At 51.0% G+C, this 15678-nt stretch overlaps 1 protein-coding gene across 4 annotated transcripts; it reads right to left on the bottom strand.

Moving 5' to 3' along the window:
* Positions 1 to 3288: 3288 nt before the first annotated feature.
* Positions 3289 to 14660, bottom strand: N4BP3 (NEDD4 binding protein 3). Of its 4 annotated transcripts, XM_069077708.1 has the most exons (7): positions 13968 to 14658; positions 13321 to 13406; positions 12651 to 12669; positions 7172 to 7564; positions 6404 to 6940; positions 5894 to 6136; positions 3289 to 4348 (listed from the first exon to the last, which is right to left on the bottom strand). In XM_069077708.1, exons 4-7 carry the CDS (start codon positions 7532 to 7534, stop codon positions 3815 to 3817), a joined length of 1677 nt encoding a protein of 558 aa, XP_068933809.1. In that variant the 5' UTR covers positions 7535 to 7564; positions 12651 to 12669; positions 13321 to 13406; positions 13968 to 14658; the 3' UTR covers positions 3289 to 3814. The 4 variants fall into 4 exon arrangements, with proteins under 4 accessions (XP_068933809.1, XP_068933810.1, XP_068933808.1 ...); XM_069077709.1 differs by lacking the exons at positions 12651 to 12669; positions 13321 to 13406 and having other exon boundaries at positions 3289 to 3994; positions 4082 to 4348; positions 13968 to 14660; XM_069077707.1 differs by lacking the exon at positions 13321 to 13406.
* Positions 14661 to 15678: the final 1018 nt, after the last annotated feature.

Raw genomic sequence — 15678 nt, 5'->3', positions numbered from 1 at the left:
AGACATGGCCTCCCAACATGTTGGAGTTTGGAAAAGCCCTGGGTCTGTGTTGGATGAAAGTGTCCATAAGGGGAAGGTTGGGAAAGGAGAGATACCTGGGAAAAGTCAGGGCCCTTGGGAGAGGGAGGCATCTATAGGGCATCAGGGAATCTGGTCCAGGATCACATTTGCCCTGGACTCACCCATCACAACATCTCTGTAGCTGATTTGGCTTCAGGAATAGAGGAAACTGGTTTGTTGAGCAGCAGATGAGCTAAGGAAGATCTAGTTTCCTTCTGAGATGCATCAATTCCTGTCTGCCCCACCCCCTCCAGGCCCCACCCCCACTACATCTGGGCCAGGCAGGAGCTTAGTTTCTGGCGCCTTTGCCAAGTTTTGGTGCCGCCTCCTTCTACGGGCCCTCTCCCGACTCCCCAGCACACTAATTGCTGGGTGGGGAGCTGCTGTGGGTATTCAGAAGCTGTGAAGAGGCCCAGGCCCCAGCAGAGGGGCTGAGCCCAGGAGCTTGAGCCAGCCACCACCCTGGAAAAGGAGCCAGTGGCTGGTGAAGGGGTGGTTGCACCTTAGAGCTCATCCTGCCCTACTTTGCCATATGACCCTGTGGGAGGCAGGGCAAGAAAAGGACTGAGCCTACTGATTCTTAGGGCCATGTCCTTCAGTTCTGGCTGGACTGGCTGAAGTCCCTAACGTTCTCGGTATCACTAGATGAAAAGATGGAAACTGGGCCAATGAGCCAGACCTGACCAACAAAATCCCTGAACCCTGTCAACCTTAGTTCCTTTGAGATGATTTTAGGAGACATAATGAAATCCACTGGGGACATTCTGGGAAATTCAATGCTCACAAAACAGTCTGGCTTCCATTTTCCAGAAAGCAGTAAGGCAACAATTCCTAGGACCACCCCCCCCACCACACCTCTTTTCCTCAAAGCAAAGTCAGGCTGTCCTTCCACCATAGAGGAAAGTAAATGTCAAAAAGGCTGGACCCCGCCCTAGTATGTACTCACTCCCAGTTCTCTACACGTATGCTGGGCCCCCCACATACTTCCTTATTACATACATACCACATTACACCCACCCCCAGACACGCTGGCTATTCCTTTTATACAGCCCACTCCCACCTCACTCTATGCATGTAGATCCCATTACAGAGTCGCCCCCCCCATCTCCACCCCCACCCCCACATACACTTTTATCCTTTTCCCTTTTAACAAAGCCACCTCAACCCTCTCCACCATCTGGCCCTGGGTACCTAGCCAGGACTAGCCAAACCAAATCCTGCTGCTATTACCATTGGTAAAAACCTAGTCTAGGTGGAAAGGAGAGAGTAAGCCCAACTGACCTCCAGGCCTTTGCCTAATATATGTTACCTAAATTTAATTTTCTTACAAACAGACACAAATCTAGCTCCACAGGGCAAGGGCTGATGTCAGTCTTTTCTGCCTGCCCCAGGCACAAAAATAATACTAGCAGATATTTACCTAGAGCTTTGAGGTTTGTGAAACGCCTCATACATGAGCTTATCTGAGCCCCACAACAGCTCTCTGAGATGAGTATTACCTGTGTTGCCCCCATTTTACAGATGAGGAAAGCAAGGACCAGCCAGGTTAAGTGATTTGCCCAGGGTCACACAGCTCCCACCTGGCCAAGGCTCAGTCCAGGACATCACCATGCCTTTCAATCAAATAGAAGCTCCTTCAAGGCATTTTTTTTAGGTTTATTTTATTGGTTTTTTCCTTCTATCCCCAAGGCCTAGGACATAAAATATTAGAGCTGTGATTTTCTCAGCTTAGGGAATTTTTTTTGTTGGAGGAACTTGTCTACCACCACTAGAACTTCATGGATAGTCTATAACCCAATAGAAAGCTCCTAGTGAGTTGCCTGATGCCCTGAGATGCAACTAGGGGTGAATGGATAGAGTACTGAGCCCTACACTAGGCCTGGAGTCAAGAAAATGAATTTGAATCCAGCCTCAGACACTTAGCTGTATGACCCTGGGCAAGTTATAGTTTGCCTCAACTTCCTCATCTGTAAAAAGGGGGAATAATAACACCTACCTCCTGGAGTTGCTGTGAGGATTAAGTGAGATAATATTTGTAAGGCATTTGCATAAGCCTTTTAAGCACCATAGAAATGTTAGCTATTATTAATCGAATAAACCAGTCTCAGTGTCAGAGGCAGAATTTGAAACTAGGTTTTCTTGTCTCCAAACCCAGCACTCTATCCAAGACAGGCTGTCTTGCACACAATAGGTGTGTGATAAATGACAGTTGAACTGCATTGTCTGCCTTATAAGAAATGCCTTTCTGGTTCAGATAAGGGTCTAAATTTCTTCTTCCACAGAGACAAGGTCAGAGAGGCTATTTTATCATGGAGAGATAGATGACCATGGAGCCATTGGGCCTCAATTTCTTCATCTGTACAATAGAAATAATAGTCCTGTGAAGATCAAGGGAGATAATGAGTTTTCTAAAGGCTTTGCAAACCTTAATGAAATAAAAAAGCATTTATTATGTGGGATACAAAGAGAAAAATAAGCAACCTTCTCCTCCACCCTCTACCCCTCTCTTAAGGAGGTCACCTGAGTGAGCAAGACAACACTGTAGGAGAATTCAGCTAGAGGGTTGATGGAGAGGCCTAGAGGCCCCAAAGATAATGACCCATGTCAAGGCCTAGGAATCCTCATGATGCTGTAGAAGAGCACACCCCCATCATTGGGAAGGAGGAGATCAAGTCTCAATGGGTATCAGTTTGAGCTGGGATCCTCCAGGTGCCCCAGGATGCATCTGGGCTGCCAGCTAGTGGGGGAAGGGGACAGTGGGGTCCCCACAGAAACATGTTACCATCAAAGGACAGAATGACTTTGTGCCTTTGAACAACTTGGTCTCGGACTCCTTTCTATCATTCTTTTGCTCAGTACTTCCCCTTACACCTCCTCCCTTAGGTCCCCAGTAAAGTTTTGGGTGTGTTTTTTTTAACCTGTGTCTTAGTAGGATTATGGAAAGAGAGGTTTTCTTTCCTCACCTGGACCAGAAAGGTGGGAGAATCAATCAGTGACACCCAGAAACCCAGCAAGGCTCAGGGGAAGTACCTTCCTTCCTGTAACCCACTCTCTGGCCTGAGAGTAAGCAAACTGACAGGAAAGTAGTCTAAAAGTGGCCTAGGTTTTCTGTCCCCCCCTCACCTGGGTCAAATCTTTGCAAGGTTCTCTTTCACCCTCTCCAAAACACACTCCTCCTGAACACCATTTGATAGAAATAAGCCTTGACAAAACAACCAGAGTCTCCAATTAAAAAACGAAACAAAACATGGCTTTATTCTCTGAGGGGCAGGCACCTGTGTCCATGCCTCCTCACACTGGCCCTTGGGGAGTCAGGGGGGACATGACACAGGGGCTCATGGTCTCCAAGCTCCCTCTCCTGTTTCAGCCCTTTCCCCCACCAAGCTCTGTATCATTGGGGGCTCCACTCTAACCCTCCCAGCCTCTTCACTGGGCCTGGGATGCAGATCACATAGCCAATCCAGGGAGTGGTTAGACTTGGCGTGGCTGGGACACACTTGAACATATGATAAAGGGGAAGAAAAGCACCCCTGAGCTTTTGCTTCCAAGCACCAAAATGAGGGCAGTGCCCACACTGGAAGCCCTCCTCCTGGGCCTGGCCTAGCCCTGCATGGGGCTCTCCATTCTATCCTTCCTCAGAGTCTGGGACCCTGAAGAGGAATGGGGAGAGAGACAAGGGAGTACCCTCCCAACTTTTTTCAAGGACTATCCCTGGGGGGTCCTGCAGCAGCCACCTACTCAGCTCCAGCGTCACTCAGATCTTGGAGGACTCCAGCCTTGGGCTCCAGGGTGCCTGTGGTGCCCTCAGCTCTCGAAGCTCCCTCAGTTCCTGCTCCAGAGTCTGATTGCGGTGGTACATCTCCATGTAGCTCACCTGGATCTCCCGCTGGTAACGCAGGACCCTGTTCTTTTCCTCCTGCCATGTCCTCCGCTCCTGCTCAAAAAGCAAGGCCTGCTTCCTGCCCTGCTGGCGCTCCCGCTGTAGCTCAGTCCACAGCCGCTCTGCCCCACCACTGCTCACCTCCCCTCGAAGTCCCTGGCTCTTGGAATCATCTGTTTCACAGCCCCCATCAGGCAGTTCCCCGGGGCCCGGGCCATCCTGGGGGCTCTGGTGGCAGAGGGTGTCCCGGAGCCGAGCCAACTCACTGTCCTTGGCTTCAGCCTGGGCCCGGCTGCTTCGGAGTTTTGTTTTCAGGCTGAAGATCTCTGCTAGCTTTTGGGCCAGCTCTGCCTGGGCCTCCCGCAGCTGCTGTTTTAACAGAGAGATTTCTGAAGTCTTCTGACCCACCTAAGAAAGAGAAAGAGGGAGACATTAGAGAAGATGGGATCAGAATGGAAGTGGGGGAGAGGGGGCAAAGTGAAGGGAAGAGGAGGAGGGGTCTAGAACTCCCTGCCTTAGAAGCTAGAGTAGCCTTCCTTTCTCTGGACCTGTTAGTTCATCTGTCAAACTGAGACAGGAGATGCTGAGTGAGAGGAGCAGAACCAGGAGAACATTGTACACAATTACAGACACATCATATCAGTGACAACTGACTTTGATAGACTGGGCTCCTCTCAGCAATGCAAGGTTATAAGACAACACCAAAGGACTCATGATGGAAAAGGCTATCCACATCCAGAAGAAGAACTACAGCGTCCGAAGGCAGACTGAAGCAAACTACTTGCTCTGTCTTTTTTGTTTTGTTTTGTTCCTTCTTTCTCATTGTTCATTCTATTGGTCATAATCCTTCTTTACAACTTGACTAATGTTTAATGTGAAGGTATTTGTAGAACTTGTATCATATTGCATGCTGCCATGGGAGGAGGGGAAGGGGGGAAGAGAGGCAAGGGGAGAAAATTTTCAACTCAAGGGATTGTGAAACTGAATGTTATAAACAAAAAGTAAATAAATAAATAAAAGTTTAAATAAACAACAAAAAAAAGAAAACTGGGATAGCATAATGCAGCAGGTAATGATTTATAAACTCTGGAGCATCCCAGAGGCATGAGCTGTTCTTTCTCTAGGCTCTACCTTTTGGAGGTCTGTTTTTACCTTCAAGAGCTACTCCTGCCCCTGCCTCTTCTCCCCAGGTACATGGTTCCCTCAGCCTAAATCTCCTCCCCATCTGATATTTAGGGTGAAGAATCAGCAGATTATAGGATCTAGAGTTGAAAGGAACCATAAAGGTCATCTAGAACATGGGTTTCCCCAAACTTTTTTTGGACACTATGCCCATTGGCTTTCAGTTAACCTTCCAGTATCCGCTAGAGAATATACAAGAAAACAAATTCTGGAGCTTACCACACATACATGCATAACAAATAAGATATATTCATTTCAATGAGATAATATGACTAATCACCAAACATTCCCCATGCCCCCTTGACAAGCTTCTGGTACCATCTTGGGGTATAAATATACACAGACCAAGTTGGGAACTCCTGGTCTAGTCTAACCCCTTCATTTTTCAGAAGAAGAATCTGAGACCAGGCAAGAAGTGACTGGCCCAAGTTCATACAGCTTGTAGACTGAGAAATTTAGAGCTGGAAGGAACCTTGGAGGTCACCAAATCAGGACCACAGATTTAGGGTTGGAAGAGACCTCAGGCCATTGAGTCCCTCCCCTCATTTTCCAGATGAGGAAACTGAGGCTCAGAAAGGCTAAGTGATTTTTCCAAAGTCACACAGGTGACAGCTGGCAGAGCTGGATTTGAACCCAAGGCATCTGACTCTAGAACTGGTATTCTTTCCTCAGAGCAAAGCTGGGTCTTCTAACAGAAGGTATCACTGAATCTCCATCACAGTCTTCTAGCCCTGGGCCTCCAGTACCTGCTGGCTACCAGCTCCCCCTCACCTCCCACTTGGCCTCCTCCTCCAGACTGGGGCTAGTGCTCTCTGGGGAGTGTGGAGGCTCCTTGGCCAGGCTCTGATGGGCACTGAGCTCCTTCCGCAGCCTCCGCTGCTCCTGCTGGGCCATGAAAAGCTGCAGCTGGAGGCTTCGCTCGTTCCGTTCAGCCTTCTGGGCTATCTCCTGCAGCTTCTCATCATAGAGACGCTTCAGCTCGGCCAGCCACAACTGCTGCCTGTCCTCCAGCTCCTGGGGGAGAGATTGGGACCTCAGGGGAGACTGATTCAGAGAAACAAACCTCCCTCCCTGCACATGAACACAGTCCAAGGAAGACAGGCTCTTCTGGAAATCCCCAAATGTCCCAACAGAGCAAGAGTGAGGGAGGATGGTGGGAGAAACAGATGAAGAGAGAAAAGAATATGAAGCTAGGGCCCAGATGGCAAGAGAGAGGGAGGAGGACAGGCTGCGGGAGGAGGACAGGCTTCGGGAGGAGGGTTGGGGGAGTGCAGCCCTCACCTGTGCAAAGGGACTGGGGCCATCGTCATCACTGAGGCCTCCTTTCAGCTCTGATAGAACCCCAACCCCAGGCTGGCCCTGCCGCAGGGCCACCGAGTCCTGGGCCATCTGAGCAGAGTAAGTGAAGTCGTAGGGGGGTGGGGGTTCAGGCAGGCAACTCAGAGTGGCCAACATTTCACCAGCAGTCACCATTGCCTGTTCCTTAGGGCTTCGGGCAGCTCGATCCAGGGAACCACCAAGGTGGTTGACATGTCCCACAGAGGCACTGAAGGGTCCAGGGCCACCACTGCCACCGCTGGAGGAATCAGATAGGCCAGGGTCAGGGCCACCTTCATCCAGACTAAGTGCCTGCAGCAGCTGGGCCCGAGCACGGCTGGCCTGGGGACCAGGGCTCAGGGGCGGGTTGCAAACAAGTGTATGGAGGCTGCCATTGCTCTTCCACAGCTTCTGGCCCTTGTGGGCTGCCAGGCTCTGCATGGACAGGAAGCTCTTCCCTGTACCTATCGTCGGTTTGAAGACCGAGGGTCGGATGCGGCACTGGATGGAGAAAAGGAAGGGAAAGGGTATGTAAGACCCTTGTTCATGCCTCCTCTGGTCATTCTCAGAGGCTTCCCCACCCAACTGCTTGGAGTGGACACCCCCAGAGGTGAAGCCTCCTGAGTACCCTTCCCTGTTGGTGAAATGCCCTAAGCCATACCAGCAGAGAGGAAGCCCCCCTCCTCCTGCTCTTACCCCAGACTCAGCAGTCTCCAATCGCTGCTCCCTCACCTTGTCAAAGCGGCCCCGCTCAGGTAGGGAAGTCTTGGTGAAGTCAGTCCCCCTCGGGTGCTCCCGGTAGTAGAGACCAGAGTAGTTGCTATGGTGGTCATCATCCCCCTGCCGGTGACCCCCTGAGGGCCAGCGTTTGGTGGCCTTGGAGTCCTTCTTGGCCAGGTGAAGGTAGCTGAGGAGCTCTCGCTGGCTCAAACCCTTACGAAGGAGCCCATCAGGCTGGCGTGAGCTTCGGGCACTGCCCAGGGCAGCCCGCAGCTCCTCAGGGGAGAAGTCCTGTCTCTCCAGCAGGCTACCCACGCTGCCCATGGTGTAGAGGGCAGTGTCACTGCTTCGGGGAGGTCTCTGGGCTGTTGCCATGAAGCTTTAGCGGAACTGAAAAGGCCGGCTCTGGGAAGATCAAAGGCAGGCTCAGAGGGGTGTTCCCTCTAACCCCTTCCAAGGCAGATTATTTCCCTTAGTTTGGTATGTACAATTTTACTGTAAGAACCATAGAATTCCTTTGCCGTTCTCTGCCCCATTCCTGAGAAGCTCTGTTCTACCTGGCCCACCATTCCAGAGAACAGCTCCTCTGTCCAGCAGCTAAAGGTACCCCCATCCACTCTGTCCTTTACACCTCCTTCCTGATATCAGGCAGAATATTCAAATTCCCTCTTCCTCCCAAATCCAGATTCTCATGAGTGGGAGATGGGGGAGAGGCCTTTGACGATGTCTGCCCATTCCCTATAGCAAGTACATCCTAGCCAGCAGGAATAATCAAGTAGAACCAAGATGCCTAGGGGCCTATGATTCTCCCCCGCTTTGCTCCTTCTCCCCCTTTCCATATTCTAAACTGGATCTACTCTGAAGGACTCAAGGAGGGCTGGGGAAGAAGGTGCTGTTCTTGAAAACCTGGGGACTAGACTTGGGCCTGTCACCCCCACACAAGAGAGGTCCCAAGTACACGGCAGGGTAGGTAGAAGTGTGGGTAGGGAGCTCTCTCTGAGCCCAGACCTGTTCCTTACAGAGTTGACCTCTTTTTTTCTTTTCCTTGCGGGACCCAGCTAAACCTGGGCAGAAGGGCTTTTTGGGGGTATGCAGAGAGAAAGAACATAGAGTAGGGGAACACAGTCCAGTCCATGCCTTCACTCTCCCTGGTGAAGGGCCCCAAGGGAAGCCTAGGGAAGGGGGTAGGGCCCTGGGTCCCACAGCTGGAGAGACACAAACAGGAAGGGCCTGGAGAGAGGAAGGATGAAGCTGGACAATGGGCAGTGGCATCCGGAGCAGGTGTGCATGTACATGGGGGGGGGGGTTGCTTACTTACTCATGCCACCTCACAAGAAAACAATCAAACACAGAACCCTAAGCTCCTCAGCCCCTCAGACCCCAGGCTTCCACTCATTCAAGGACAGAAGGGGATGCACCTGGGAGCTTATCCCCTAGATGGCCTTCCAGATACCCCTTTCCTCCCCATCCCTGAAGACAAAGCCAGCTCCCCCCACCCCCTACTCCACCCCAGGCTCTATTCTCCTGAACCATTTCCAGCTTTTGTGTTTTTGAAAGACAAAGTATGTATGTGGAGATCTATGAATCAATGAGCTCCCACCCCCAGGTCAGGAACTTGAAAGCCTTAAAAAAAAAAAAAGGTACAAACTTTGGGGAAAGATTCCTGTTTGTTTTTCCTCCCACCCAGGGGACTTCCTCCACCCCTCATTTTCCAATGTTCCATAAAAACAAAAACAACAACAGAAAAGCCTTGGTCGGGATGGGGGTAGAGAGGGTGGGAAACAGGTTTTCCTTCCAATCTCCCCCTTTATTTCCTGGGCTTATTTCCCATCTGTTACTCAGGCTTCTCACAATGGGTGGAATTTTTGGAGGTCCTGCCATGCCAGGGGTTGGGTGTGCTGGTGTATGAAGCAAGGTACCTCCTGCAAATAGAACAAGAACCCAGGGGTTCTATCTCTCCGTCTGGGTCATAGCAATTAGAGCTAGAAGGAATGTCGGAAGATCACCTACTTTGAACTTCTAACTCTAAAGAAAAGGAAACAGAAGCCCAGAGAGAGCAAGTAACTTGACCAGGGTCACACAGCAGAGAGCCAAGTGATTTGAGCCCAAGTTCTAACTCCAAACCAGTGCTATCCTCCAACTCCCTTTTCATTTTATCCAGCAAGCATTTGTTAGAAGCCTACTGTGTTTGCTACTGTGCTCTCCTCTGAGGAGACTCTCCTTGTCAGAAATATACACATGCACACACAGGCACCCACAAGGGCCAGCCCCACCTCCTAGGCCATGATGACCCGGGCATCATTCACCCAGTCACCCTCAGGCACATTCCTGCCCGGGGCTGTGCATCCACCAAGGGTGCTGGGGGTGTTGTGGGGGAGAGTGGAAATGAAGGGAGGGACAGAAAGAGGGTGAGGCAAAGCCTGGGGAAGCCCCAAACTGACTCTGTTCAAAGGCACACCAGGGGCCAGGACTCTTCATTTCCGTTCTCTACTGGATTCACATAAGCCTAGGTCTTTTCTGTGCTTTTGTTTCTCTTCTAACAACCATAGGATCCTAGAGCATGGCTTCATAGAAATAGGGCTGGAGGGGTGGCTAGGTGGCTCAGTGAAGAGAGCACTGGCCCTGGAGTCAGGAGGACCTGAGTTCAAATCCTGCCTCAGACACTTAACACTTACTAGCTATGTGACCTTGGGCAAGTCACTTAACTCCAAATGTCCTGCCTTCCCCCTCCAAAAAAAAAAGTAGGATTGGAAAGGACTTTAGTGGCCATTAAGTCCAACCCTCTCATTTAGTAGGTAAACTGAGGCACAGAAAAGTCAAGTCACTTGCCCAGGGTCACTCAGCTACTAAGGATCTGAGAAAGAACATGAACTCATGTCTTCCTGACCCTATCCACTTTTGCCTCCCATTCAGAGGTAGACAACATCCAGAGGAGATTCATAGGGAAGGGTGACAGTTTGTCATCCATCCAAAGGATGGTTGGCAGAAAGGGCCAGACTCCCTCTACCAAAGGCCATTTCTTTGTTCTAGCATCCAACCATCAGAGAGGGCCCACGTGCTGGTATTCCTCCTAACCCTTAGCCCAGACACCAAATTCCTAGGGAGAGATCACTTAGAGGTAAGGGAGGCACATAACCTTGATTCTAATTCTGACAATCCAGACTATATTCTCTGGGTCTGGGGCTCAATCCAAGAGTCTAAGAGCCTGGAAGGGAGAGGTAGAACAGCAGTAGCAGAAGGGAGAGTTCTTTGGCTGAAGCCACATGAGGGCACATTCATACACACACTCTCACACACACACTGGGGCTAGAGTCAGGCCAGGGAAGAAAGCAAGGTTTCCTAACACATAGGCTTTGGGTCTGCTATACTAGAGGCCACGTACTCTCATCCCTTCATTTTAGAGATAAGATAATCTAGACCTAGAGATGTTAAATGACTTACTCAAGATCATTCAGGTAGTAAGTGGCAGAAATGGATCTGAACCCAGATCCTCTAACTCTAAATCCAGCCCCCATCCCACCACACCAGGAATTCTGTAAAGATTTGATGACTTGAACTGGCCTGGGCTGGCTGAAAATGGAAAGAGCCAGCCTCAGGACCCTCCTCTAGTCTCAGTCCTCCCCCAGGGACCCCACTGGGCCTGCTCAGGGAGTAGTCCAAATTCTGGGGCTGGTCCCAGGGACAGAAGGAGCTCCAAGGAATGCAGAGCACTGGGGGTCAGTTTAATCCCTCAGTTTAAAGGGATTCCATATCCTCAGCTCCTCCCCCAAGCCTTCAGCTGCTTTTTGAGGTTCACCTTCCACCCCGCTGAAACTCCCCCAACACATACACATTCCAGGCTGTTGCCTAGAGGCATCAGAGCTAAGAACTCAGGGTAGGGCAGGAAGGGGAGCAACCTGGGATTAGCCACCCAAGGGGGTGGGAGGGAGGCAGGGAGGGAAGAAGGGAAGAATGGAGCTTCCTGACCAGCTCCTGGGATTAGGATGAGTAAACTGGAACCTTGAAGGTGAATCAGGGCCTCCTCACAGTCCCCATAGGCAGCCAAAGGAGGCTTTCTTGCGTAGGGCAAATATAATCATTCCCCTCTACCCACCCCAGGCTAAACTCTGCTATTCATTCGATGTATTACCCAGGCCAAATCCTTCCCTGTCCTCAATTTCCTCCTCTGCAAAGGGAAGGGGTTAGTTTTAATGGTCTCCAGGATTTCTTCCAGCTCTGACATGCATCATTATATGGATTCCATATATGACAAGTCCCTCCCAGAGAGGCAGACACACAATATCTGAGCTCCAAAGGGCCACCTTCATGCCCCCTGCTAGCACCTCTCTGTGGGCTGAAGAGACAAAAATTGATCCACAGAACTCAGTCATTGGGGGAGTGGGTCTCCACTCCAGGGGCTAGATTTCTAAGGTCCCTCAAAACTGAAGACCAGTCAAATCTAGCTCTGAGCATCATAGACCATTCAGTTAGTCTTCCCACCCCTGACTCCAACTCCTAGTTAGGCCTTACTTAGCAGGGAGACCAAGTTGGGCTAGGGGGAATGGGATAGGAGGAGGTCAGCCCCTTAACTACAGAAGGCTGGGGGGTCTCAGCCAGGGAAGGGCCCCACCACCTGCTGGAGGGATTGTTTTGCAAAGACAGCTCTGACCTGAGAGGAAGAGGGTGAAGCTAAGAGGAGAAACCAGGAATGTCACTCTTCAGAGGAATGGGGTTGGGCAGGGGCCCAGAATGTCACTGTGGCTCCAGATATGAGGCTGGGGCTGGGGAAGGGGCAGGGCCCCTTCAAAGAGATACTGATCCCAATAGCCAGCTGCCTGATCTCCCTCACACTACAGCTCCCACATCAGACTTTGAAGCTGAGGCCAGGACTAAAAGGGATAGGAGGCCCAGGCTCCCCTCCCCCCTTAGTCAAGATGGGGATGAAGACAGAGAGGGAGGAGGGTCTGAGATACCCTTTTGATACTGAGAATGTAAACCTTGCCTCCCTACAGGTCTCTTTGGAGAAGGTTGAGAGGGCCATTTGATTAAATATCAAGGTCCCTTCCAGGATGATTCTATGGATCACAGACAACTACACAGAGATTACAGGCCCTGGGCTGGGTATGGGCCTTTTGTATTCTTTAGTGACCCAACCAAAGCCTTCTGAGCCCATGAAGTGATACTGATGCATTTTATATGTTGCTCAGCCAGGGAAGGCTGAGTCCCCCAGAAGGAGATGGGAAAATGCCCTGGGGGAATTCTAGCTGAAGAATTGGGGGCTGGGAAGGTCAGGAGGAAGCAAACTCCCAGATTTCTAATTCTGCCTTCCACCTGTGCCATTACTCAGGACCTTAATTTTCCCCATCTGAGCAATAGGGTCAATACAGTTTCATGGCTCTGAGAGCTTTGACTGTGATCCTGTAGTGGACAGAGACCATGTCCCACTCTGACCCTGAAGTCCAAATACCTCCCTTACAAGCCAGAGCCACTAGACAAAAGCAGAAAGCCTCACCTGTGAAATCCTGGGTTACCTGCAGGAAGGAGAGAACAACTTTTGGAGGGAATCCATGTATATGTACAACACACACATGTAGAGATACATATAAACACACGTGTGCACATATATGAGTATGTTCGCACACATGTACATGTATGCACACGCATATACACACACACACACCAGGAAATTCCAATCCCTCCTGGCCTCCACTCCCTTTCTCGGACAGCCAGAAGGAAGGGGTAGCTCAGCAGGCAAGTCCAGTCTCCAGCAGGTAACCCAGCCAAACGGCCAGCCCCAAGAGGCAGGGGAGGGAACTGTCCCCACCCATGTCTGCGCCGGTCTAGGAGGCGCCCAGCCCAGGACAACCTCCCAAACCTTCCCACACTGGGAGCCACAGCTCCAGGCAGATTTTGGTCAGTGTGCCAGGCCACCTGTCCCAGCCCAACCAGTCGCGTTACAGCTTCTACAGAGACCTCGGTGAAGGTGACCCACCTAGGTCCAGGTCTAGGTCACCTAGAACTCTCAACGGGGTTTTCAGAAACTATGCCTGGGGTGGGGTGGGGGGCGTGGGGGATGTCTTCCTTCCCATTCAGCCTAGGGTGCTGGGGGCTGGCTGTCGGGGGGGGGGGATGGGGAAGCAAGGCGAGGTCAGGCGCGGGGGATCCCCTCACGGCTGTCTCACAGGATGCAAATAGACTTGACCATGGGTAGGGCAGATGAGACGGGCCACCCCGGATCACCAATCCGCATTCCTGGAGCAGCTGCTCTCTGTGAACAGACCTGGGGTATAATACAGCTCTTCCCTGCCCCTCCCACCTTCCAGGGTCCCAAAGGCTGAGCTAGGGCTGGGGTTGGGGAGAAGAGGAGGGCTCTGGCCTTTGAGTCCCAAGGTTGGCCGGCCAGATTGAACCATCATCCTGTCGGATCTCTAAGAAGCCAAGTACAGCCGGGAGCCGGGGGCCGGGGGCTGGGGACTGACGAGGCTGCAAGGGAGAACCCTAACAGAGCCCTGCAGCCCAGAATCCCAAACCCCTTTCCGCAACACCCCGCTGGTGTCTCGGGACGCAGCTACTGAAAAGCCTCAATAAGCAAGAATCCTGGAAGGGCATCTGGAGATTTCTTAAATCTAGCCTCCCCCTTCCCTGCTAATCCTATTTGACAGAAGGGGAAACTGAGACCCCAAGAAGAGAGGCGATTTGCCCAAGGTCACACAGGGAGCGCTTCCTCGGGGGGTCCGGGAACAGGGAGGGATGTGCTGCTACTATGTGGTGCATAGTTTCCCGCCCGGCTCCTGCCCCACATTCCAGAGGCGCAGTCAGGCACACTCACCATGTTGGTGCCGGCTCTCGTTCCTTGACAGCCCACCGGGTCCTGGGTCTGGGATCGGGCTTAAGATCCTAGCCCTCCGATGGCACAGCAGCCTCTTCCCTCTCCGAGATTCGAACCCTCTTTGCTCCAGGCTCCCGGCTCTAGACGGCAATGAAACCCCAGCCACCCTCTCTGCCGCAGGGACACAGAGAAAACACGGTCCGGTTAATGAACCGGAGCCAGAGCCGACGATTCGAGTAGTTCGCTCCGCTCCCAGAAGCAGAGGGAAAACCCGGCCTGACTCAGTCCCAGAATTTGAGACCTGGACCGGTCCCAGAACAGGTAAACAGCCAGCCTCCCCGGGAAAGCAAGAATGGAGAAAGCCAAGTCCGGCGGCACCACCGCCCTCCTCGTCCGGAAACTGTGGGCCAAGGTATCCCCCGCCTCCCACTCTCCTAGCAGAGGCAGATTCATAGAGCTATCTCCTTCACCCCTCCTCTTTCGAATACACTAATTCAAGTGAGGTTCCTGCCCCATCCTGCTGCCCCCTTGGCGCGCCCTAGGCACACCCCTCCTTCTGACCTAGCTGCAGGAGGTGGGTGGGACAGAGTCCATGCTTGGGAGTTGTGAATTTCTGAGTTGCACGCCTGGCTGCTGGCAGAACCAGCTATTAAAAGTAAAGTGCTTCTTAGCCTACCTCTTTATTCTTTTTTCTTTCCTCTTCCACCCAGTAATACTGCATAAGAAACAAAGATAATTTTCTTTGAGATTCTGAAAAGAACTCTACAGGCGAACACGCTTAAAAAATACACGTCTCACACCCATACATAAATATACATGAATATGTATGTATGTATACATGTATATATATATATATATATATATATATATGTGTGTGTGTGTGTGTGTGTGTGTGTGCATTTGGCATCTGTTTTGTTGGAGAGATCTCAGCCATTTGAGCGTTTCCTGGTCCCGGACTGGTGATATTCTTGGGACTGGGAACTTCACTGGAACAAATGCCGTCTACCAATGCAGACTCCTTAAATTCCCAGGCTCTGAGAAAGCCTAAGACTAAAAGATTGACTTGTCTCAGGTCACACACTCACAGTTAGCATGGGTCAAAGAAGGGATTTGAGCCCAAGTTTTCCTGACTCAGAGGTTGGCAATCCACATAATAATACTTTACATTTTAATAGTATTTTTAAGGATTACAAGTGCTTTCTTCCAATAACATTGTTAGGTAGCTAGTACTAATATTCCTCGTCCCATTCTAGAAGTGAAAAAAAAAAACCTGAGCATCAGAAGGGTTTTGTCTTACCTATAGTCACTTAGATGTCAGAACTGGAACTCCATAAATAGGTTCTCTGAGACCAGAGAATACTTTTAAAGTATAAAGCCAGTGAATACTTTCCCAAACATACACACTTGTACATAGTCAGGAAGCTAGGTGGTTCAATGGACAGAACACCAGCCCCTGAGTCCTGTTGCATGCCAGGCACTGTGCTAAGTGCTTTACAAATAATATCTCCTTTGATCTTCACAACCCAGCAGGGTAGGATCCCCTCTCTCCAAAGGAAATGGGGTAATAACAGCACCTACCACAAAAGGTTGAGGAAACTGAGGCAAACAGAGGTTAAGTTACTTGCCCAGGGTCACACAGATAAGTATCTGAGACTAGATTTGAACTCAGGTCTTCTTGACCAGAGGCCCAGCCTTCTATTCACTTCACACC

The sequence above is a fragment of the Petaurus breviceps genome, unplaced genomic scaffold (assembly GCF_028583685.1).
Source record: "Petaurus breviceps papuanus isolate PSGF00001 unplaced genomic scaffold, PetGlider_PUasm1.0 90994, whole genome shotgun sequence".
NCBI classification, from domain to species: domain Eukaryota; kingdom Metazoa; phylum Chordata; class Mammalia; order Diprotodontia; family Petauridae; genus Petaurus; species Petaurus breviceps.
This window is presented reverse-complemented; position numbering and strand designations above follow the sequence as displayed.